This window comes from Danio rerio, chromosome 6 (genome assembly GCF_052040795.2).
Source record: "Danio rerio strain M-AB ecotype USA chromosome 6, GRCz13ab, whole genome shotgun sequence".
Taxonomy (NCBI): Eukaryota; Metazoa; Chordata; class Actinopteri; order Cypriniformes; family Danionidae; genus Danio; species Danio rerio.
In genome coordinates, this window is record NC_141026.1 from 8,232,148 (window position 1) to 8,254,007 (window position 21,860).

Here is a 21,860-nt window from a genome sequence, read left to right on the forward strand (position 1 = left end):
TATATTTATTTATTTTTTATTAATTTTTATTTGTTTATTTGTATATTTTTATTTTCATTTATTAATTTTTTTTATTTTCTATATTTGTTTTTGTCAATTTATTTTATTAAATATTTAAAATGAATTTACTTTTTATAATTTATTTTTAATTATTTATTTTGTTTTATTAACTTATATATATTTATGATAAATACGTATTTATAAATTATTATTTAACTTAATGTATTTAATTATGTATTTAATTTGTATTGTTTGTATAATGTATGTTTTATTGCTAGTTGTTTAGTAAATGTTTGTTGGACCAAAATTTGTAAGTCAATGGGTTTGAATATTTAAAAAATAATTTAAAAAGTAAAAAATAAAACTGCAGTTCAGCGACCGATAATTAAGTAAAAATGAGCTCCATTTGACCTCTCTCAGGGGCACATGGTGGCTCGAGGCTCGTACTCTGAGCTTCAGCAGTCCGGACTGGATTTCACCTCTCTTCTGAAGAAGGACGAAGAAGAGGAGAGCGGCAGTGAAAAAGGAGAAGCTCCTCGATCTCCACGCAGTCGCACCGTTTCCCAGAACTCCGTCCGTTCACATTCTTCCTCCGTTTTGTCGGTGAAAGACGACTCTGATCAGCTCCCGGTAACTATGATGCTGACTGGATGGATTATAGTGTAAAACATAGTAGAATTAGGGTTGTCAGTTTAAATGGACAGTTCACCCAAAAATTATCTGAGTCTGAGTTAGTTTTTTCTGCAGAATTGATTTTGAATAATGTTGGGAAACTGTAACCATTGCTTTCCATAAAATTAGTTTCATAAGTCAATTGTTACAGGTTTAACATTTTTCGAAATACTTTATTTTGTGTTCAACAGAAAAAGTAAATTCATAAAGGTTTGGAACAACCTTAGGGCTCTATTTTGACGGTCCATGCGCAGGGCGCAAACGCTTTCAGGGCGTGTCAGAACGCGTTTTTGCTCATTTAAGGAAGGGAAAATCCGCTTTGCGCCGTGGCGCATGGTCTAAAAGGGTTGAGTTTATTTTCTTAATGAGTTATAGGTGCGTTTTGAGAATAAACCAATTAGAGCCTCATCTCCCATTCCCGTTAGGAGCCAGCTGGTATGGTCTAAAATTTGACAGGTGGGCAAATCTGAGCTTGTTTTTAATAAAAGAAATATAAATATGGATATGATAAATAATACTGCTAATAATAATATTATACAAAAGCAAATTAAATGAACTGAAAAAGCCTCCCAAGATGAAGAAAGTAAGGCAGTGGTTTTTAAATCTTCATGTAGGCTAGAAATTAATATGTTTTGTAATATTTTAATCATTTATATTTATATCCTGTATATATCCTTATTGTGTATATATATATATATATATATATATATATATATATATATATATATATATATATATATATATATATATATATATATATATATATATATATCCTTAAGATATTATATATTTTTCATATGTAAAGATATTTGCATATTGCTCTGCATCTTGTTTGTAATGTGTAAGCCAGGCGCACTTTGCGCCAGACAATAGACCGACTTTGTTCTGGTCTAAAGAACAGACTATTTACAGTTTCTCAACAATAGCAACGCACCAAAACACGCCTGCTTTTTTTAGACCAGAACGCCTATGGGCGCACATATGAGCGCAAATGCATTTGCTATTTAAACAGCGAGGCGCAACACCTCAAAATGACCCTTGCGCCGAGCTAAAAGTAGCAAAAGAGTATTGCGCCGCGCCCTACGCCACATTGCGCCAGGTGTATGATAGGGCCCTTAGAGTTGGTAAACAGTCAATTTTTATTTTTTAGTGAACTATCCCTCAAACATGTTAGGGCAATACACTGCAGATAGAAATTACAAACACAAATAGTAACATTCCTCCACGGCTGATTGATTAGATTAAGAATTAGCAATATTTGATGTATAAAGTATGCAAAAATATTGTTTAAATATGCAAATAAGGGGTGTCACAATATACCGGTATTGATGATAATCATGATATTTAAACCATGGAATACTGATATTGTGTTAATTTGGCATGTCACAATTTACCGGTACTAGCAATAACTGCAATATTCGAAAATAATGATGCATAAATACTCTAGTGTTTCTCCACTGTTTCTATAATATATCGATATTGTGAAATTTTTGTAGCCAGTATAATCATGGTGTGAAATATACAATATCGTGACTGCGCTAATGTAAATGATGCATTATTTTGTTAAATATGCATTCATTTGCATACATTTTGAGCTCAAAAATACTCATTATATCATTATTTTTAGATATTAGAGTCAATGCTGTTTTTATCGCTTTATAATTAATGAAAAACTCCAAACCAACAGGAAAAAAAATAATTTTCTTCAGAATAAAATGATCAGGCAAATTAAATATGAACAAACTCCTCTGTAAAAATTTCAGAATATAGATATGAATAAAATGAGCTGCTGATGTGAAGATTTATGGCTTAAAAACGAGAGAATGACTTTAAAGTATGTGCTATAAATAAACTCTACATTCGTTAAATAGTAAAGTGTTATAAAAGAAGCACAAGTGTATTTTGGATGTTTACGTTGAAAATAAAATGCTCAATCTTTAAATTGACATGTAGATGGAAAGAAAAAACTGATTTTGCCTTAATGAGATGATTTAGTTATGAAATATTAGTGTTAATGTATTTAATTCAACTTTTTTATTGGTTACAAACAAGACCAGCTCTCTGCTTACTGAAGCCATTAGAATGCAGTTATATCTTTGAGTTAAACAATATCATATGACCAATAAGTGTAAAATCATAAAAGGGTTGTCATCCCAAAAAACACAAGTACAAGTTGAACTGTTCAGTAAGTCAAGTGTCTGTTATGTTTAATACACAATATTGTTGTTTTTTTTCTCATTTTAACCAGTTAAAATATTATAAGCTATTGCAAGCTATGTACATATCACATGCTGTAGAAGAAATGAGTCAACCAAATTAATAGGCATTTGGGATTGATTTGATTGATTAATTGCCACATTGTGTAGATTAGATTAGATTAAAATGTCATTTGACTGATGGCCCTAATTAGAATATATACATAACATAATCACTTCTTAGTGAACGTGACACTGAATACAGATTTGTGTTGTTATAACATGTTAACAAAATGCTGTATATTCAAGTGAAAAACTATGGAAAGGTTGATCAATAGCGCCATCTAGTGGTTTGGTGGCATTTACTGGCTGATCATAAAGATTTAAGTAATGAAGTGTAATGAGATTGGTCTTGTGTAGGCTGAACCTGTGCACACTATGGCCGAGGAGTTGCGCTCAGAGGGAAACATCGGCATCCGCATGTATTGGAAGTATTTTCGAGCCGGAGCAAACGTGGTGATGCTGGTTTTACTCTTGCTGCTCAATCTGCTGGCGCAGGTAAAACATGGTAGTTTTACTGAAAGACTTCTTGTTTGAAGATAGAAATTCATTCTCATGCTCCTTTCTGCTCCATAGACTTTTTATATTCTTCAGGACTGGTGGCTTTCGTACTGGTGAGTGAGATTTTTATTTTAATAATAATTTATTTTAATATTAATAATATTAATATCTTGAGCGCAATCTCTTCCAGTTCCATGTTAAGTTCACTATTGCATTACTTTTAATGTATTTTCTCACTAAGCAAATATAGATACAGATATGACTGCTGAGAATGGGCGTTTCTTCACATTTTTTCCTGTACATACGGATACACTTTTATACAGAAAATTTTAGTATATCTACATGTAAATACTACAAGTGGGAGTCTGGGGGATTTTATTTATATATTTAAAATATATTTTATTTTAAAGTGGTCCATCGCTTAGAACAAAATGGACAAAAGCTAAATTAGCAAAATTTTCACAACTATAAATCCCTTTTATAATAGTAATAGTAATAGATGTGAAGTGGAGATAGTTAATCACACACGTTTTGGTCATGTTTTAAACCTACCAAGTTCTGGCAATAATTATTTATTTCTTTTCAAATATTTTGCATGTATCAATTGACCCTTGCCCAGAAATATTTGGTTTAATTAAAGTTTCTAGTTTAGACAATAATACTAAAAGAAGATTCGATACTCCACTAAAGGTTGCAAAAATTTTGTCTTGTATGGCAGCCAAGTATTTGTTTGTGTGTGTGTGTGTGTATATTATGTATGCATGTATATATACACACATACATACATACATGCATGTATATATACATGTATGCATGCGTGCGTGTGTGTGTGTGTGTGTGTGTGTGTGTGTGTGTGTGTGTGTGTGTGTGTGTGTGTGTGTGTGTGTGTGTGTGTGTATATATATATATACATATATACAGTTATAAATCAAATTTATCAAGCAGCACATTCGAATATGTTATTAATAATAGTAATAATAAATGTGTATTGGAATTTTTTCTGAGCATCCTATCACACTCAATATCAGAGTAACAGTGCTGATGATTTAGATTTGCAATCAAACTAGTATATGCAGGTTTTTCTAAAAGGCAATGGTTATATTTTATTTTATTAATAAATTGATAGTCAAACTATTATATATTATGCAACTTTAAAATCTTGTTTGTGTCTCTAAAAAGTCACTCTAAAATTGCAAAAATTATGTATAACAATCATTATTAATATTATATTTAATTATATTTATAATCTTTGATACACAAACATGAACTGAAGCCATGTGTAATTTTCTCTAAGATTGTCTAATGTGATGTCATGATGTCTTGATCCGCAGGGCCACAGAGCAGGAGAAACTGGACCACAATACCAACAATACCAATACCAACAATACCAGTGCTGGAAACACGACTCAGCAACTTGACCTGAACTTCTATTTGGGCATCTATGCAGGTTTGCTCATCTCAAGTCAACAAAATATGGCTACACTTTAGGTCACACTTTATTTTGATGGTCCGTTTGTTGAATTTAAGTTACATTGCATCTACATGCTAACTAATTCTCATTAGATTATAAGTAGACTGTTAGGTTAGGGTTAAGGTAAGCAGACATGTACTTGCAAAATTTCTTATAGGCAGTTAAATTTCTGTTGAAGGAGCAGTATCAGCAGATAATAAGCAGACAGGCTACTAATACTCAAATGGACTATTAAAATAAAGTGTTACCACACTTTAATTTATGGTGTCCTTCTTATAGTTAAACATGAAAGTATTCAGTAATACTTACTCAATAAAACTCAGTAACACCACAAATGAAATTACCGTTTTATTTACTCACCCACAGATCATTCAAGAAATCTTTTTTCCTCAGTAAAACCTTAAATAAGATTTTGAGCAGAATCTGTGGTCTTCGGTGGCTCATATAATGGCAGTGAATGCTTAAAGTTTTTTTTAGATTAAAAATAAACATACAAACAAGTCCAAATCAATAGCCATGGCTCCTGATGACGCACTGTAGTCTTGTAAAGGGAAATGATCAGTCCGCGTAGGAAATTGAACATTTATTTGTACATGATGTTTTCAACTCACTGCGCAGAAAAATGCAAGCGTGTTGTATCGCATACAGCTCACATCCTGTTTGCGCACACAAGCTGTTCAAAAAAACTAACCTGAGCGTGAACTTGACTAACTATATAAAACCTGCAAATTGCACGGCCCCGTTTCCAGTTGAATTAGCTAAATTTTCACAAGGCCTAATCGAAGAAGTCCAGTTGTAAATTGCCCAGGTCTGCTCTAATAACTATAAATTATTAGCCCACCTGTATTTTTGTCCCCCAATTTTTGTTTAACGGAAAGATTTTTTTAAACACATTTCTAAAGCAGGTCACACACCGGATGCAGCGCTCGGCACCGTGACATGGCACACACATGAAAGGTAAAAGTATCGCACACCAGACGCGCATATTCACATTCTAAATTAAACTATTCTGCGGCGCGGCAGAAATAAGAACAGTGTCCTGAGTAGTGGCTGGGTGCCGCAGACAGCCACCGACTTGCGGCACCGGTGTGTGTACCCTGATAGAAACCTATGTTTAGAATTCTGAAATGCATGGTGCTGCGTGGTGCGACACTGTTCGTCGGCGAGCGGCCCTTCTGGTGTGTGACCGACTTAACCATAATACTTTTAATAGCTCATTTCTAATAATAATTTTAATAATTTTACTAGATATTTTTCAACATACTAGTATTCAGCTTAAAGTGACATTTAAAGGCTTAACTAGGCTATGGTAATTAGGCAAGTCATTGTATAACATTTGTTCTGTACACAAATCAAAAAAATATTGCTTAAGGGGCAATAATATTGACCTTAAAACGGTTTAAAAAATTAAAAACTGCTTTATTCTAGCTGTAATAAAACAAATAAGACTTTCTGCAGAAGAAAAAAATACTTGGGGAAATACTGTGAAACCTTTCTTGCTCTGTTAAACATCATTTGGGAAATATTTGAAAAATAAACAATTTCACAGGAGCGCTAATAATTTTGACGTCAGCTGTATTTGGAATGTGTAACAAGGACACTGTAAAAAAAGTTTTACCCAAAAGTCCAAACATAGGCATGCTGCATGGGTCTGTATGTGGTATAAACATTTGTGTATTTTTTTATCTGCCTAATCAGGTTTAACAGGAGCCACGATTGTCTTCGGCTTCATGCGTTGTCTAATTATGTTCAATGCTCTGGTGAGCTCAGCAGAGATGCTTCACAACCGCATGTTCAACAGCATCTTGAGGACACCAGTGCGCTTTTTCGACATCAATCCCATTGGTGAGTGCAAAAACATTGACTTCTTACATTCCTGTGCGTTTTTTTAAGCTGATTGTTGAATGTGGCCAACAGAGGGCAGCAGATCCTAGAATAATTCATCTGTCGTTTACTGTTCAGTGGAGAAGTCTCTCTTTTAAAGGGATAGTTCACCCTAAACTGAAAATGTTTTACTTGTTCACTTCACACAAACCTGTTTGAGTTATAGTCTTCTGTTGAACACAAAAGAAGATATTTTGAAAAATGCTGAAAAACATGCAACCGTTGACTTCCAAACTATTTGTTTTCCTAGTAAGGATGTCAAGGGTTATAGACCTCGTGTGTTTTCAGTGATGTTTACCAAAGATTTCAGTGTTGATTCTGAAGTGTTGAGTAAACTGCAGGCCTTTGGGCTGAGTGTGAAGTGTTTGATGGAAGTGTGTGTGTGTGTGTGTGTGTGTGTGTGTGTGTGTGTGTGTGTGTGTGTGTGTGTGTGTGTGTGTGTGTTTGTGTGTGTGTGTGTGTGTGTTTGTTTTTCTTGTGCTTACCTCTGGAAAATGATGATCTATATTGATAAGCCCTGAAGTATTGTGAGGACATCTGCCTTTTATAATCTTTTTTTTTTTCTACTGCAATGACATTTTACCTACAAGATATGAAGCAGTATTTTGAGATTATTTATTATGAAGATTGTTTTCTTATGTTAATAATAAAAGTGATTGTTCGTTTAGCAATGATTTTTTTATATATAATTTACTCATCTTTACATCATTTTAAACCTGTATTTACCTGTAATTTTCTATCTTTAGGGTGAACATTTTATATTGTGTTTAACCAAACTGTTTTGGAAATGACATAAACAATCTGTAAATATGTCTAAATACCTATTCAGATGCATCTCCTTGAAATAGCATCAAGTTAAAATAAATGAATAATTAAAAAAAAAAATTATTCATTAATAATATGGGGAAAAAATACAATATACAAAGTCTTGTCGTCGATCCCAGTTGTAAGAGCAACAAATAATAACTTGACTTCTAGTTGATCATTTGAAAAAGTTGAGAAGGTAGATTTGAATCATCTGTTGAACTGCATCCCAGTTATCACACATACTGCAGAAGACCTATTGGAACCCACATGGAGCCAATAAATCACTTTTGTCAAGTTTGGAGAAGGAAATCAAGTTTGGTGAAGGAAAAATTATGGTTTGGGGTTACATTCAGTATGGGAGCGTGCGAGAGATCTGCAGAGTTGAATGGCAACATCAACCGCCTGAGGTGTCAAGACATTTGTGCTGCCCATTACTACAGGAGAGGGCAAATTCTTCAGCAGGAAAGTGCTCCTTCTCATACTTCTCAGCCTCCACATCAAAGTTCCAGAAAGCAAAGAAGGTCAAGGTGCTCCAGAATTGGCCAGCCCAGTCCCCAGACATGGACATTGAGTATGTCTGGGGTAAAATGAAGGAGGAGGCATTGAAGATGAATCCAAAGAATCTTGATGAACTCTGGGAGTCCTGCAAAAACGCTTTCTTTGCTGTTACAGATGACTTTATTAATAGGTGATTTGAGTCATTGCAGAGATGTATGGATGCAGTCCTCCAGGCTCATGGGAGTCATTCACAATATTAAATCTTTCTCCACTGCAGCATGACTTTATATTCTATACTGTATGTTATTACTGTTAAGTGACAAGACTTTTGTCTTAGCAGAGTCAGACCTTACTGTCCTAATCAAATAACAAAAAATCAAGCCATGATCATATTTAATTTTGGTAAAATAAGCATAATCTAGAGGCCTTTGCCTTTCATATAAGCCACTTCTGATACCATATTTGTTGTTCATAAAACTTGGATAGGCGACAAGACTTTTGTCAGGTAGTGTCATATATACACATATGGCAGTTATAGCATCAATGTTTGTGTAATAAATTCTGTGTCGAATCAAAAATATCTCCAAACTAAATATCTATATCATTATTATTTACAACACACACTTATATGTGGATAATGGTGCTGTCCTGATATGGGCAGTATCCTCCAGTTTCTACTCACCATATAGAGAACAAACATCAGATCTGGGTTCTGTGCCATCGAGGTCTTCTTATCGGGGTGTTGCTGTTGATAACACCAGCAAAAAACGCATTTACAGGTCTCAAAAGTCTTTTAGAGAGTTTTATAGCGGCTGAAGAGTCAGTTGGGGCTTTTTTCATGATACTGTTATCAGCACTGAACATGTGAGGCTCCATTACAGAGAGATGCTCTCTAGAAATCACTTGTGCAATGTTTATGGTTGGAATAAGCTCATAATGATGGATCTTCTACTACTGTTGTCTGTATTATTTTGTTTTCTTTTTTCCTAATCTGTGGGTGTACAGAATGCTTGACTCTATTGGGCGTTTATATTATAATATCTGTCAGTTCTGTGACTTTGGGACTCGTAATCTCTTCTTGACAAATGAGCAACTGTTATCCAGCAGGAGCTGTTGTTGATTGAGTTCTCCTTTGTTTGCATTATTTGTGTTTAATCTGTCATTTATTATCCCTCAAGTCACTCAAAGCAGAGGTTAAAGGCCTTTATGGTCAATGTTATCCCAACCAATTAGATAAACAGTAAATGGCAATATGGTATTGTTACTGATAACAAACGCAACAAAACATAACACTGTCAGCATTTCAGATTTTATTGTTTAATTAGTGGTGCTTTTGTCAGTTGGCCAGTGACAAATAAGACCTTCCAAGAATATTTTTCCTCCTTGAAATATACTATTAACCCCTTAGTTGTCTCATTGTCCTGCCATCTGTTCACTTCATTGCAATTAAATCATAATCTAATCTAGGGATGCTCATTTCGGTTAATTTTACCAACCGACAATCGCTGCTTGTTTACCGAATATTAATGGTTAACTGGTCAGATTAATATTAAATGATTATTTAATAAAAATAAATAATTTATATGTCTATTTTGTGTCTGACACATTAAATATTGCATTTTAAAATACTGATTTATTTTAACATGTGAACAACAGCATACAGACCATCATAACAACAGCGCATCTTCAAGCACCTGCAGCATTTCCAACAGCATAGAAAAACAGAATAAACTAAATGAAAAGAATAAAATAAATATTTTTGCCCTAGATATTTTTCAACTAAATCACAAGTTTAGACTGAATCCTTTTTAAGAACCAGCATATGCTGCTTATCTAATCATATCTTTTTTTTCTTCCGTCAAATAAAAATAGCAGGCTACCCCAAATCAATCACTCCTCAGAAAATATGTATTTAATCAATGGAAACCCTGCCTCTGCTTTCATTTGATTAAAGAATGAAAAATACACTACTGGCGTACGCTTTTTCCACTCAGAGTTTACTTTATTTCAACTGCGAGCACACAGCATACAACGGCAAAAACGCAAGGCGTGTAGGACGCCGCAAAACACTCACGGTCGTTAGTAAACCATTCAAAAGATGCCCCCTCAACGCAAAAAGCGTGTTTACTGTGATCGGCCCCTGATGCAGCAAAACTTTAAATATATAGTTTTTAATTATTCAACTGATACCATTAATTGGTTAAAAATGCACCCGTTCAGTTAACGGTTAAACAGTGATTATGACCATTCATCATCTAATCGTGACCTACAATATATTGGAAAGGCCAAAGACTTAAATGCGTAATTTACTATTGTTTTTTGGAGTTACTACTGTTTTTTGGAGTTACATGGAGTAATAGATTAAAAGACATTTACTGTCACTATTCAACTTGTGGGAGCTTTTTCACTTGTGTATTTTAAACCGTTATATTGTAGTCCAAATGTAACGGAGTCATGAAAAACCATACATCATTTGAAAGCTTAAAAAAAATTGACTGATCTTACTGAAAAAAGTTATTTGTTAATTTGTGACAAGATTACTCATCAGAGTCTTAAAACATTACTTTGCTACAGCAATCCACAGTTAAAAATCATAAACTTGTCAAACTTGATTTTTATAGTAAAAGTTTAAAAGATAACATCAGTATTCTGTATTTGAAGAGAAAAGATCTGAATGTTTTGAACAACACAATCTCACGGCAATTCATAACTTTTTGGTTTAGTGGCTAATTCATATAAATTAGTAAAATCTCATTTGTACATTTTAGTATGATTGCTCTGTTTCTTTCTAACATTGTTGTTTTATTAAAGTTAGAAACAGACAGCTATGAGCTGAGTATTTCTACCTTTTAATTACCATAGCATTCAAAATGGCTGCATACTTTTTTAGTGTCTGATACTTTTCCCCTGGACTTTAAATAGTTGAAATCTTAATTTATAAAAGTTTATAAAGTTTCTGTTCTCAAAAACATAACTTTTAACTTAATAATAAAACAGCATAATCAGTGCCGTGAAAAACTTTTTATAACAAGTTCGAAAGATAACATCCATAATCTTTATTTTAAGAATAAAGTTCTGACAATATTTTAACACTAGAACTACTGAGGTGGTCATTTTGACCTTTTTTAAAAATAATTTAATAATTTTATTATTATTAGTTATAAATTATAGTTATATGCTATAGTTATAACTATATTTATTAAGTTAGATTGTAGCAATTTAATAACTTTGTTGAAATAAAACACACATATCCATAATACCCTGACTTTTCCTAAATGTGTGTTTATTTCTTTCTAACTTTTAATTAAAATTTCAAAATACAAAAGAGCTTTGAGTATTTTACCTTTTAATTACTATAGCATTCAATTATGCTGTATCGCATACATTTATTTCACTGTGTGATACTTGTCCCTGTGACTTTAAATATGCGTGTCTCTGTTGCCTAGCAACTTCCTTCTAACAAAAAAGCATAAGTTTCTGTTGTCACAAACATAACTTTACTTCAAAAATGTATATCAAAACAAATAAAAGCCTTCTCCCCTGCTTGGAAAAATGAAAATGTTTTGTTGGCTCAATGGCTTTTTCCTTTTTTAATTTCAGGAAGAATCCTCAACCGCTTCTCCAAGGACATCGGCCACCTTGACTCCTTACTTCCGTGGACATTTGTGGATTTCATCCAGGTATGTTTTGTAGCATAGCATCTGCTGAATAAACCATATAATATGCACACAGCTGATGTTTGCTGTATTAGAGCACCCATCACTTGTGGCCATGTGCATTATTCGCTCTGGTAAACCAAGTGTTGTAGACCAACAACATATTGTGGCTTTTTCCCTGGCAAATGACAATGTGGTCAATAAGTGGCTGACAGGCATCACTTTATGTGCTCAGAGCGCCATTGTCTGGAACTTGACAGTCGGAGGGGAAGTACAATAGTCTTTCATTTAAGGAGCTTTTCATTGTGTGGGGCAGCAGATCCTTCTTGTTCTCTTTTAGGATGAGAAAACTCTGTAGTCGCTTTGGCTTTCCCACAGTCCTCTCTCTCTTTAAGCGGCACAGAGCAAAGTCAGCATGTGTTGTTGAACCATACCAGTGTGTGGCTTTTAGCATCGCTCAAGTAAAGTCAAAGAGAACAAAATCGTCACTTCCTGATTAACTGGCGCCAAATATCAAAAGTAAAAATGGAATTTGCTGCGGTAGGAGAAGCTGTGTGAATCTTTTCTTTATTTACTAAATTACTTTAGTAAGGACAAATGCCGACATGCCAAATTGATTTCGCAGATTTTGAATCGGTATCAATGTTTTCTGACCAAACACCATTGTCAATATCGTAGAAATAAAAGATGAAGTTTCAGTATGAAGCGCTAAAGTTATATTAATGCCCCATTCACACGGGGCTTCAGCGTCAATGCTTCCTAGTTACTTTGAATGGGTGACGTCAGGCGTTGCCAAACTGCATTGTGGATCCGTCGGCGCCGCTTCAGAGGCGTTAATCGCTGCAGAAGTTGGGGCTAGTTCAACTTTTCAAGCACAGATGGAAGCGTCAGCCAATCAGATCGCTGTATGCAAATACACCAGCTAGACAGTGGCTTATTGCTGACTGAATTTCATTGGCTGACGCTTCTATGACGATTGCTTCAACCCCAACTTCAGACACGCCTTCAGTCAAGCGTTGACGCTGAAGCCCCATGTGAATGGGACGTAAAAGTGGCTGCTGAGCGCTCGCCTAGGAAGCAGTGCTTTGGAAGCAAGTTTGGTGTGTAAGTTTCCAATGGAGGCATGCGACAGAACAATATGGGAGCGACGTGCACATGTTGTGCAATCGGCAAGCACGTGAACCACGTGCATTTTCCAGCAACACCTAGTTAAAAAAAATCTTAACTTTTCTGAATGCCGCAAGCGCACCATGATTCATGTAAGTAGAACTAACCAATCTGCTTCACACTTTGTATGGAATAGGTACATTTTAGTAATAACAGCAGACTAATTACCTGCACTCAAACACTGCAGCGGTTTTTAATTTTCTCCATAAACTTGTCATCCTCTGAGAAAATAGTTGATGGTCACCTAGTTAAGAGAGATGCCAGGGGAGCGCGGGCACAAAGTCCATTGTAAATGGTCAAGGAATCCATGTGCACGCTTGTCACTTTAGGTCAGAACAACAACATGTGCAAAACTGAGTGGTGTATAGCAGCAGTGAGGAGATTGTAAACTAAAAAGGGTGTAAGGATGTTGCCAGAGTGGCTTTTTGGTTTCTTTTCTTGTGCATCCCAGCTACTAGCTCCCGCCCTGAAAGATTTTTTAGCATAGAGCTGATGTAGTCATTCAACTTCACAATGTGTAATGGTGCAATATGTATTTGAATAATGATGCTCGGTTCCTTTACTGTATCATTATTCACATCTTAAAGATTGCTCAGTATTTAGGCTTTACCATTGCACACACATTGTAATATTGTACTGATCAAGTTTAAGAGTCTCTTTAACATTAATGTTAATTTTATTATATAAAGAGATCAGATATATTGTTTAAATATTTTAGTTTTTGACTTGTAAAACTAATTGCCTTAGTAATGTTGGTAACTTAAAGTAGTTATTAACAAAAAATCCTAATATTCCTAATTGTATTGTGAAAAAAATTCAATAATCATCGTTATTGAATGATATGAAACATATTGCGATAATTTTTTGTTTTTTGCAATAGTGCCCAGCCCTAGCACATTGTTTGTTTTGCCACATAATTAAGAATTTCAAATGAAAACTCGCATTGCGACTGGAAATTAATAATTGTATTCATTTATTTAATTATAATTTGTTAATTTCACGAAACCATACACAGTGCTCAGTATTCTGATATTCGTTACCTGAACATGACCACAATGACAAAGAGACCAGAGTGGTTTCCTAAAAGAAGCTCACACAGGAAGAAAAGCTCGCTCTGACGTTCTTGAGGCTCTTCTACAGAGCAATTCCCAAAATCACCAGCACAGAAATGCTTTTGTCAGGTTGTGTTCCTCTGTAGTCTGTGGTCATTCGCACACTGACCTTAAGTTGTTAACATGGTTTTAGGGATTATGGGTGATTAGAGTGAGATCTGGTTCAGAAAGTGTCGAGTCATGCTGTAATGGCACCCTTCCAGCTTCTTTGTCAAATGTTTGTGGTTAAAAGAAGCAACCAAAGCCACAAAGTGTGTTTAATGAGACAGCAGTAAAACCACTCTGACGCAGGGTTTCTACAGCTCATTTCCCATTTAGAGGACACTTTGTGGCTGTACATAAGATCTAAATAAATCCTGTATTACCATATGGCTTAGTGTGAATATCTGATTGTATACTAAATGCCATTTAATTGTATTGAACATGACCTGCTGGATTGACTGAGATATTTTCATATTGAATATCAGGAACTGTGTGCTTGTAAAAGAATACAGAGTCAAGTGGGAATGTTTACTGTTTGAAAATGAAAGAAAATTCAGATGTAAATATCAGAAAAATTATTTTTTTTTTTTGTTTGTTTCTCAGTTTTTCATTTTGCAGTACAGTTCCAGTTCAGTAGTATGACAATGTTTCTTATGTTTTTTTCTTCTTAATTTTTAAATAAATAATTATAATTTTCATAAGAAATTTTTGAAATTGGCAGCCTGTAAATAACCAATTGGACACATTTTTCAACATGATCAAAAACCTGATTTTAACATTTGTAATTAACTACATTTATAATATTTGTATTATGTGTTTATCTCAGTTATGTCATTATCATAGAATAACTGATATATTTAAATTAATGTTTTGAATTCTATATATTTTTTGCTTTCATTTTTATTTTTTATTTTTTGCCTTTTTCACATTTGTAAATAATGTATAATATTTGTATTATTATATCTTAGTTATGTCATTATAATGCAGTAACTGATATATTTAAATTAATGATTAAAATAGTTTTTTGCTTTTATAGTTTAGTATTTTTGCTAATTTACTAATTATATTTGTATTATATCTCGGTTGTGTCATTTTCACATATTAATTGATATAATTTATTTAATGTTTTGAATTATTTTTTATTTTATTGTAATTTTAAAGTTTTTTTAAGTTTGTCTTTTTTGCCATTTAATATTTGCAATTTTTATTTGTTGTTTGTCTAATTATGGTAATTTGCATTTTTAAATTGTAATACAAGAAAAGCAAAACTAAATTTAAACATTAAATAAATAAAAATTTCCCTGGAAGCTAGCTGAAATAAAGTACTTGAACTTTTTTAACTGATTCTGTTTCAACATTTTTTTTTTCAAATCCAAACTTTTCTTTTTAGTGTTAGTTTTATCCAGCCATAATAACCCTGACATCTCTTCCTCTCTCTTTTTTTTATTATTTATTAATTTTATTTGTGGTTATTTTTTATTTATTTTTGTTTTTACGTGACAGGTGTTTCTGCAAATTGTCGGCGTGATTGCTGTTGCATCTTCTGTCATCCCTTGGATTCTGATCCCTGTTCTTCCCCTGTTGATTTGCTTCCTGTTCCTGCGCCGCTACTTCCTGCGGACATCTCGAGACGTCAAGCGCATCGAATCCACCAGTAAGCATATCCAGTTTTCTCCTTTCATTGCCACCAGTAATGATTCCTCAGAGCATATTTGCTGTACGTCCTGTAAGATTGTGTATTAATGCTTTTATTTCTACAGCTCGAAGTCCTGTTTTCTCCCATCTGTCCTCCTCACTGCAAGGCCTGTGGACCATTCGTGCTTTTAAAGCGGAGGAAAGGTTTCAGCAAACATTTGATGCTCACCAGGATCTGCATTCAGGTCAGTTACTTCCAGGACTAACTCTTAATGTTGTAAATGTGTTGCCTGAAATGTTACGTTTGCTTCTACAGAGGCCTGGTTCCTGTTCTTGACCACTTCACGCTGGTTTGCGGTGCGTTTGGATGGGATGTGCTCTGTGTTTGTGACTATCACAGCATTCGGATGTCTTCTTCTTAAAGACAGTGAGATATCCAACTCGAAACATACACACTATCACCAAAACACACTGCTTATATTAAACACATAATGCTTTGTAAAGTGCTTGGATTTTGGATGAAGTGCTTGAAATGGCTTGAAAATGTAATTGTGTTGCTTTTGTAAAAATTTACATTTACATTTAGTCGTTTAACAAACGACTTTTGTTTAAAGGAGGCATTCAGCGATTCAATGAGAATAGGCAATACACACACACACACACACACACACACACACACACGAAATGCTAATTATACAAAGGAACTGTTAGTGCTCAGAGACTTATGGTCTGTTTCCACTGAGTGGTACGATACGGTCCGGTATGCTTTTTATGTCCGTTTCCACTGTCAAAATGTACCAAAAAGTGAACCGTACCGTACCATTTTTTTGGGTATCAAAGCCAGGAGAATAAAAACAAAGGATGCGCCATTTTTAAATAAACAGCTGAGACATTACACCGTAATGATATATAGCCTACATATAATAGCGACCCATGAGAGAAGACCATATTAAGAAGAGCAGAATCTGCCATGTGTCCTGTTGTTGTTAATGAGGCCGTCTAAAAGCGCGAGCAGTTTCACTTTCTCCATTGAGCTATATTTGTAATACCGAACTTGAGCTGATGATAATAATGTGATTTTTGAAGCACTTCTGACATCCAATCCTTTCAGAAGAAGACAAATGCAAGACGGAAGCACAAAAAACAAAAAAGGGGAAGCCCAAAAAACAGGAGCAAACGTATGCCCTTTCAGCCAGCTGAATCTCTTTTATTTCTGCTTCTCACAGCTATGAATGCAGGAGATGTGGGCCTGGCATTGTCCTATGCTGTCACCCTGATGGGGATGTTCCAGTGGGGTGTAAGACAGAGTGCTGAGGTGGAGAACATGGTGAGAACTTCAACTACATTCAATTTTCCAATTTTTGTTTTTGTTTTGAAAAGCGTACAGTATGGTTTGCTTTTTGGTTCCTTTTGACAGTGGAAACGGCCATAAAAGCGTACCGAACCATACCACTCAGTGGAAACAGGCCGAAAGTACAGCATCCGCTGATTGCATTTTATGAACCAACAAGAGCCACAGTTTCAGCTCATAATCATCTTTGATGTTCTAGTAAAAAAAGAAAAGTCTTTGGCCTGAGGTGGATAAAAATGAACAGTTAATTTTCATTTTTTTAGTGAACTACCCCTTTAATGCTGATCATATGGCAAGGCAGCTTACTAGATTTTAAAACAAAGCTCTCTCAATAGTATAGTTCACCCAAAACTGGAAATTCGGTTTTTCATCATTTTCAATCCTTTACTTGTTTCAAACATGTTTGACTTTTTTTCTGTTTAAAACAAAAGAAGTTATTTTGAAAAATGTTGGAAACCTTTAACCATTGACTGCCATAGTATTTGTTTTTTCGCTACTATTCAAATCAGTGGTGACCAGTTTTTAGCATTCTTCAAAATATCTTCTTTTGATATTTCTCTCTTTTTTTTTTGCCCGATCCCCTTAACGTGTGTGCAAACTGATGTTCTTCTAGATGACGTCAGTGGAGAGAGTAGTAGAGTACACAGAGCTGGAAAGTGAAGCACCTTGGGAAACTCAAAAACGCCCCTCTCCCGACTGGCCAAATCGTGGCCTGATAACCTTCGACAGGGTCAACTTCTCCTACAGTTCTGACGGACCAGTTGTTCTCAAGAACATCTCAGCCATGTTCAGACCCAGAGAGAAGGTGAGTCTAGCAGCTCCAGAGCCTCACTTGAGTCTATCTGCAGACGTGAACTGATTTTTTTTGTGTGTGTGTGTGTGTTCTGCATTGATCAGGTTGGAATAGTTGGACGGACTGGTGCAGGGAAAAGCTCCCTGATTTCAGCTTTGTTTCGTCTGTCAGAGCCAGAAGGAAAAATCCTGGTTGACGGAGTGTTGACCTCAGAGATCGGCCTCCACGACCTCCGTCAGAAGATGTCCATCATCCCGCAGGATCCTGTCCTGTTCACAGGAACCATGAGGAAGAACCTGGACCCCTTCAACCAGCACTCGGACCATGACTTGTGGAAAGCTCTGGAAGAGGTAAACAACATGTGATGTATTTTAAAGGATTTAAACAGTTGAAGTCAGTATTATTAGTTCCCCTTTGATTTTTTTATTTTGTAAAAAAAACACTGTGATCAAAATTAGAGTGCAGCAATGACTGTAGCATGAAGAAGGATTACAACTAAAATGTCTTAAAGGAACACTCCACTTTTTTTGGAAATAGGCTCATTATAACATATTAGACCATTTGCATCTCGCTCAAAATATATATAAAAGAAACTTTAATTTTTCCAATTTAAAGATTGAGTGTTCTGTAGTTCCTAAAAACTACCAAAACCCAGAAACTAATTATAATTTCAGTTTTCCAAATCTAGAACAGATTAACATGTTATAATGTGCAATAAAAACATTGGTTGAGTAAAGCTCTGGTTGAATTTGTTTCTACAAAACACACTCTTCTTGAAAGCTCAGGGTGATTTAATTGGCCATCTCACCCAGTGCATTGTGATTGGCCAGCTGACCCGGTGAATTGTGATTGGCCAAGCACAAAATGTAACATCCCTAAATAATTTGTCATTTTCAGCTTTTAAAGAAATTGTGAACAGTTAAAAATGGCATGGGTTTTCCCAAGTGAACCCAGTCATAAATTTCTTTGTTTGTTTGACATTTCATTCAGTTACATTAAGACTTTTGATTTAAGTTTATGCTAGCTTGTGCGAGCGATGCTATTAGCATTTGTTTCGGTTGCTCTTGATTTGTTTTTGGATCAGTATATTCTGTATTTCAGAAAGATGCGTAATAGCGCCCCCTATCAAACAGAAGTGAAAACAGTTGTGTTTTTATTACGTGGTCCCTTCATACATTTATGTTTATAGAGACCCTGTTTACAACAGTCCAGCTAAAAATTATGGCTTTTAGCTTGCTTTTACTTGTGCTTAAATGCAACCTAGTAGGACTGCTTGTAATCATACTTTTAGGAAATTTCTAATTTCATCAAGCAGATTTCATCGACCAAATATTATTATATCATGTCAAATTAAGATAATCAAAATAAATGTACTTAAACTTAAATATTCATTCATTTTCCTTCGACTTAGTCTTTATTTCAGAGGTTGCCACAGCTAACTGAACCGCCAACTATTTCAGCATATGTTTTACGCAATGGATGCCCTTCCAGCCGCAACCCAGTACTGGGAAACACCCATACACACTCATTTAAACACACACACACACAGACACACACACACTTATATGCTACGGCCAATTTAGTTTACCTAATTCACCTATAGCGCATGGGGGTGGAGCCAAGAGCTCCCTGCTCTGTGTTTGGCAAAAGACAGGCAGACAAAGAGAAGCAACATGAGTGAGAGAACCAGCATTCAGCCGTACATGTACGACTCGGACACAGACTAAGCAGAGACTACAAAATCATTTGTGTCTTTGTAGTTTTACAGCCAACTGCTAGTTTAAAGTTCCGAGCTTGACCACCGAAACTAATAATTACGCACACTGAATTAACTTTGACTGAGGCACCAGATGCGCCGCTCAGAGCCGCGACACAGAACACCAGACACGGACATTCGCATGCTATTTAAAATTAAACTATTATAAACTATTACACCAGGATATGGTGACGTGCGGCTGTCAATCAATATTGGTGGGCAGGGGGACCGTACTCCTACGTCAAGTTGGGGTGGATCTAAAAACAGCTCTGATTGGTCCACTGTTTTTATGTTGTTAAATTGGAAAAAAAAGGACTGTGTGTGTTTATATCACCCCAATATGACGGTCTGTACACTATACCTACACACGTCTGTCCAAAGTAGATTTTTAACCATAGGTGCCCTTTGAATATTTTATTTGATAACCTGCATGTCATATAACCATTAGCTAACATCAGAGAACCACAAACAAAATTAATAAAACGGAGTGTGCTTCAAGTAAACATTTTATGTTAAAATAATTTGTATGACAGAAAATGGCGATCCCTGACATCATTTGCTAAATTAGTCTTAAAAGCGTTAAAATAAAAGCATGAAATGTGTTTACACCCAAATTGGTTCCTCCACATTTAATTGCACCACATCTGTGACCTTGATTTACCACTCTCCACATGGCTGACCCAAGCTCCCTTACAACAAGACAATGATTCGTTTTTGTAATGTGAACGTTTGCCCAGTAGACTTGCATTGCGATTGTAGATGTAATGCAGTTATTAAGTGATGTCAAAGTCCAGCTGATGGAGTGACTCTGTGCTCAAAGGTTCAGCTGAAGGCGGCTGTGGAGGAACTGCCTGGAAAATTGGAGACCGAACTGGCTGAGTCTGGATCAAACTTCAGCGTGGGTCAACGGCAGCTCGTCTGTCTGGCCAGAGCCATCCTGAGGAAGAATCGCGTTCTCATCATCGATGAAGCCACCGCAAATGTGGACCCTCGGTGAGTCCCTCAGGGCCTTTACGAATGATTATAGAATTGCGTGTGTCAGACTTCCAAATTAAAGTCCGCGTTAAATCGAAATGTACAATGTTTATTTTTTTCTAGCACACATTCTTATTCTTTCGGTGAACAATTGATCCTTGCAAGATACTTAATTGGAAATGGAGTAGCCTTTGTTGCTGACATGGCATTAAATAAAGATACATCACATTCACATTTGGAGTGGTGTTTCTTCTATGTTGATGTCAGTTTGTTGGTTTTAAATATAGTAAGAAACTCTAGTTTGGGATATTATCTGCATAACTAGCAGTTAAAGACGGCTAAACACAATGATTAATAGTGATAGAGACCTGAAGTTACTGTACAATGGAAGTGGCCGCTTGTACATGGACAGTAACTTCAGATGTGTGTTATGTGTTTCTACAGGACAGATGAGCTGATCCAGAAAACCATCCGTGATAAGTTTAAGGAATGCACAGTCCTCACCATCGCACACAGACTCAACACCATCATAGACAGCGACCGCATCCTGGTGAGTTCTAGAGAACCCAATGTCAATGTGTGCAGGTCCATTTTGACCTTTTTAGTGTCTGGACCAAAAAAAATAAAATCTAGTAAGGTAAGAGAAATATAATCATTTACATTTTTAACAAATTAGGATGAAAACATTTTAACATTTTATGTATTTTTAATATATATATATCATTTATATTTGTGAGATTCATATATGATACCTCACAGACTTATTGTTTTCAAGAAACAAATACTCTTGCATATTATGAAACTCTTTAAGCTGAATGTGTGTGTGTACAGTACCTGACATAGTCTTGTCATCGATCAGTTGTAAGAGCAACAAATAATAACTTGACTTCTAGTTGATCATTTGGAAAAGTGTCAGAAGGTATTCAGATGAATCATCTGTTGAACTGTATCCCAATCATCACAAATACTGCAGAAGACCTATTGGAGCCCGCATGGACCCAAAATTCTCACAGAAATCAGTCAATTCTGGTGAAGGAAAAGTTATAGTTTACGGTTACATTCAGTATGGGGGCGTGCGAGAGATCTGCAGAGTGGATGGCAACATCAACAGCCTGAGGTGCTGCCCATTACATTACAAACCACAGGAGAGGGCAAATTCTTCAGCAGGATAGCGCTCCGTCTCATACTTCAGCCTCCACATCAAAGTTCCTGAAAGCAAAGAAGGTCAAGGTGCTCCAAAATTGGCCAGCCCAGTTACCAGATATAAATATTATTGAGCATGTCTGGGGTAAGATAAAGGAGGAGGCATTTAAGATGAATCCAAAGAATCATGATGAACTCTGGG

The 21,860-nt window shown here is 35.4% G+C and overlaps 1 protein-coding gene across 2 annotated transcripts in view; it reads left to right on the top strand.

The window, feature by feature from the left end:
- Window positions 1-21,860, top strand: part of abcc4 (ATP binding cassette subfamily C member 4 (PEL blood group)) — a 69,350-nt gene that overhangs the window by 41,039 nt on the left and 6,451 nt on the right. For both annotated transcript variants that reach the window (XR_015492543.1, NM_001007038.2), the window contains exons 15-28: window positions 421-630; window positions 3,288-3,425; window positions 3,504-3,541; window positions 4,760-4,875; window positions 6,598-6,744; window positions 11,689-11,768; window positions 15,509-15,659; window positions 15,766-15,885; window positions 15,957-16,067; window positions 16,867-16,967; window positions 17,605-17,796; window positions 17,889-18,134; window positions 20,361-20,533; window positions 20,960-21,065. Coding sequence is in view for 1 of the 2 variants with exons in the window: in NM_001007038.2 (NP_001007039.2) it covers window positions 421-630; window positions 3,288-3,425; window positions 3,504-3,541; window positions 4,760-4,875; window positions 6,598-6,744; window positions 11,689-11,768; window positions 15,509-15,659; window positions 15,766-15,885; window positions 15,957-16,067; window positions 16,867-16,967; window positions 17,605-17,796; window positions 17,889-18,134; window positions 20,361-20,533; window positions 20,960-21,065 (1,929 nt within the window). In the remaining variant the exon portion in view is untranslated. The remainder of the gene's footprint in view (window positions 1-420; window positions 631-3,287; window positions 3,426-3,503; window positions 3,542-4,759; window positions 4,876-6,597; window positions 6,745-11,688; window positions 11,769-15,508; window positions 15,660-15,765; window positions 15,886-15,956; window positions 16,068-16,866; window positions 16,968-17,604; window positions 17,797-17,888; window positions 18,135-20,360; window positions 20,534-20,959; window positions 21,066-21,860) is intronic.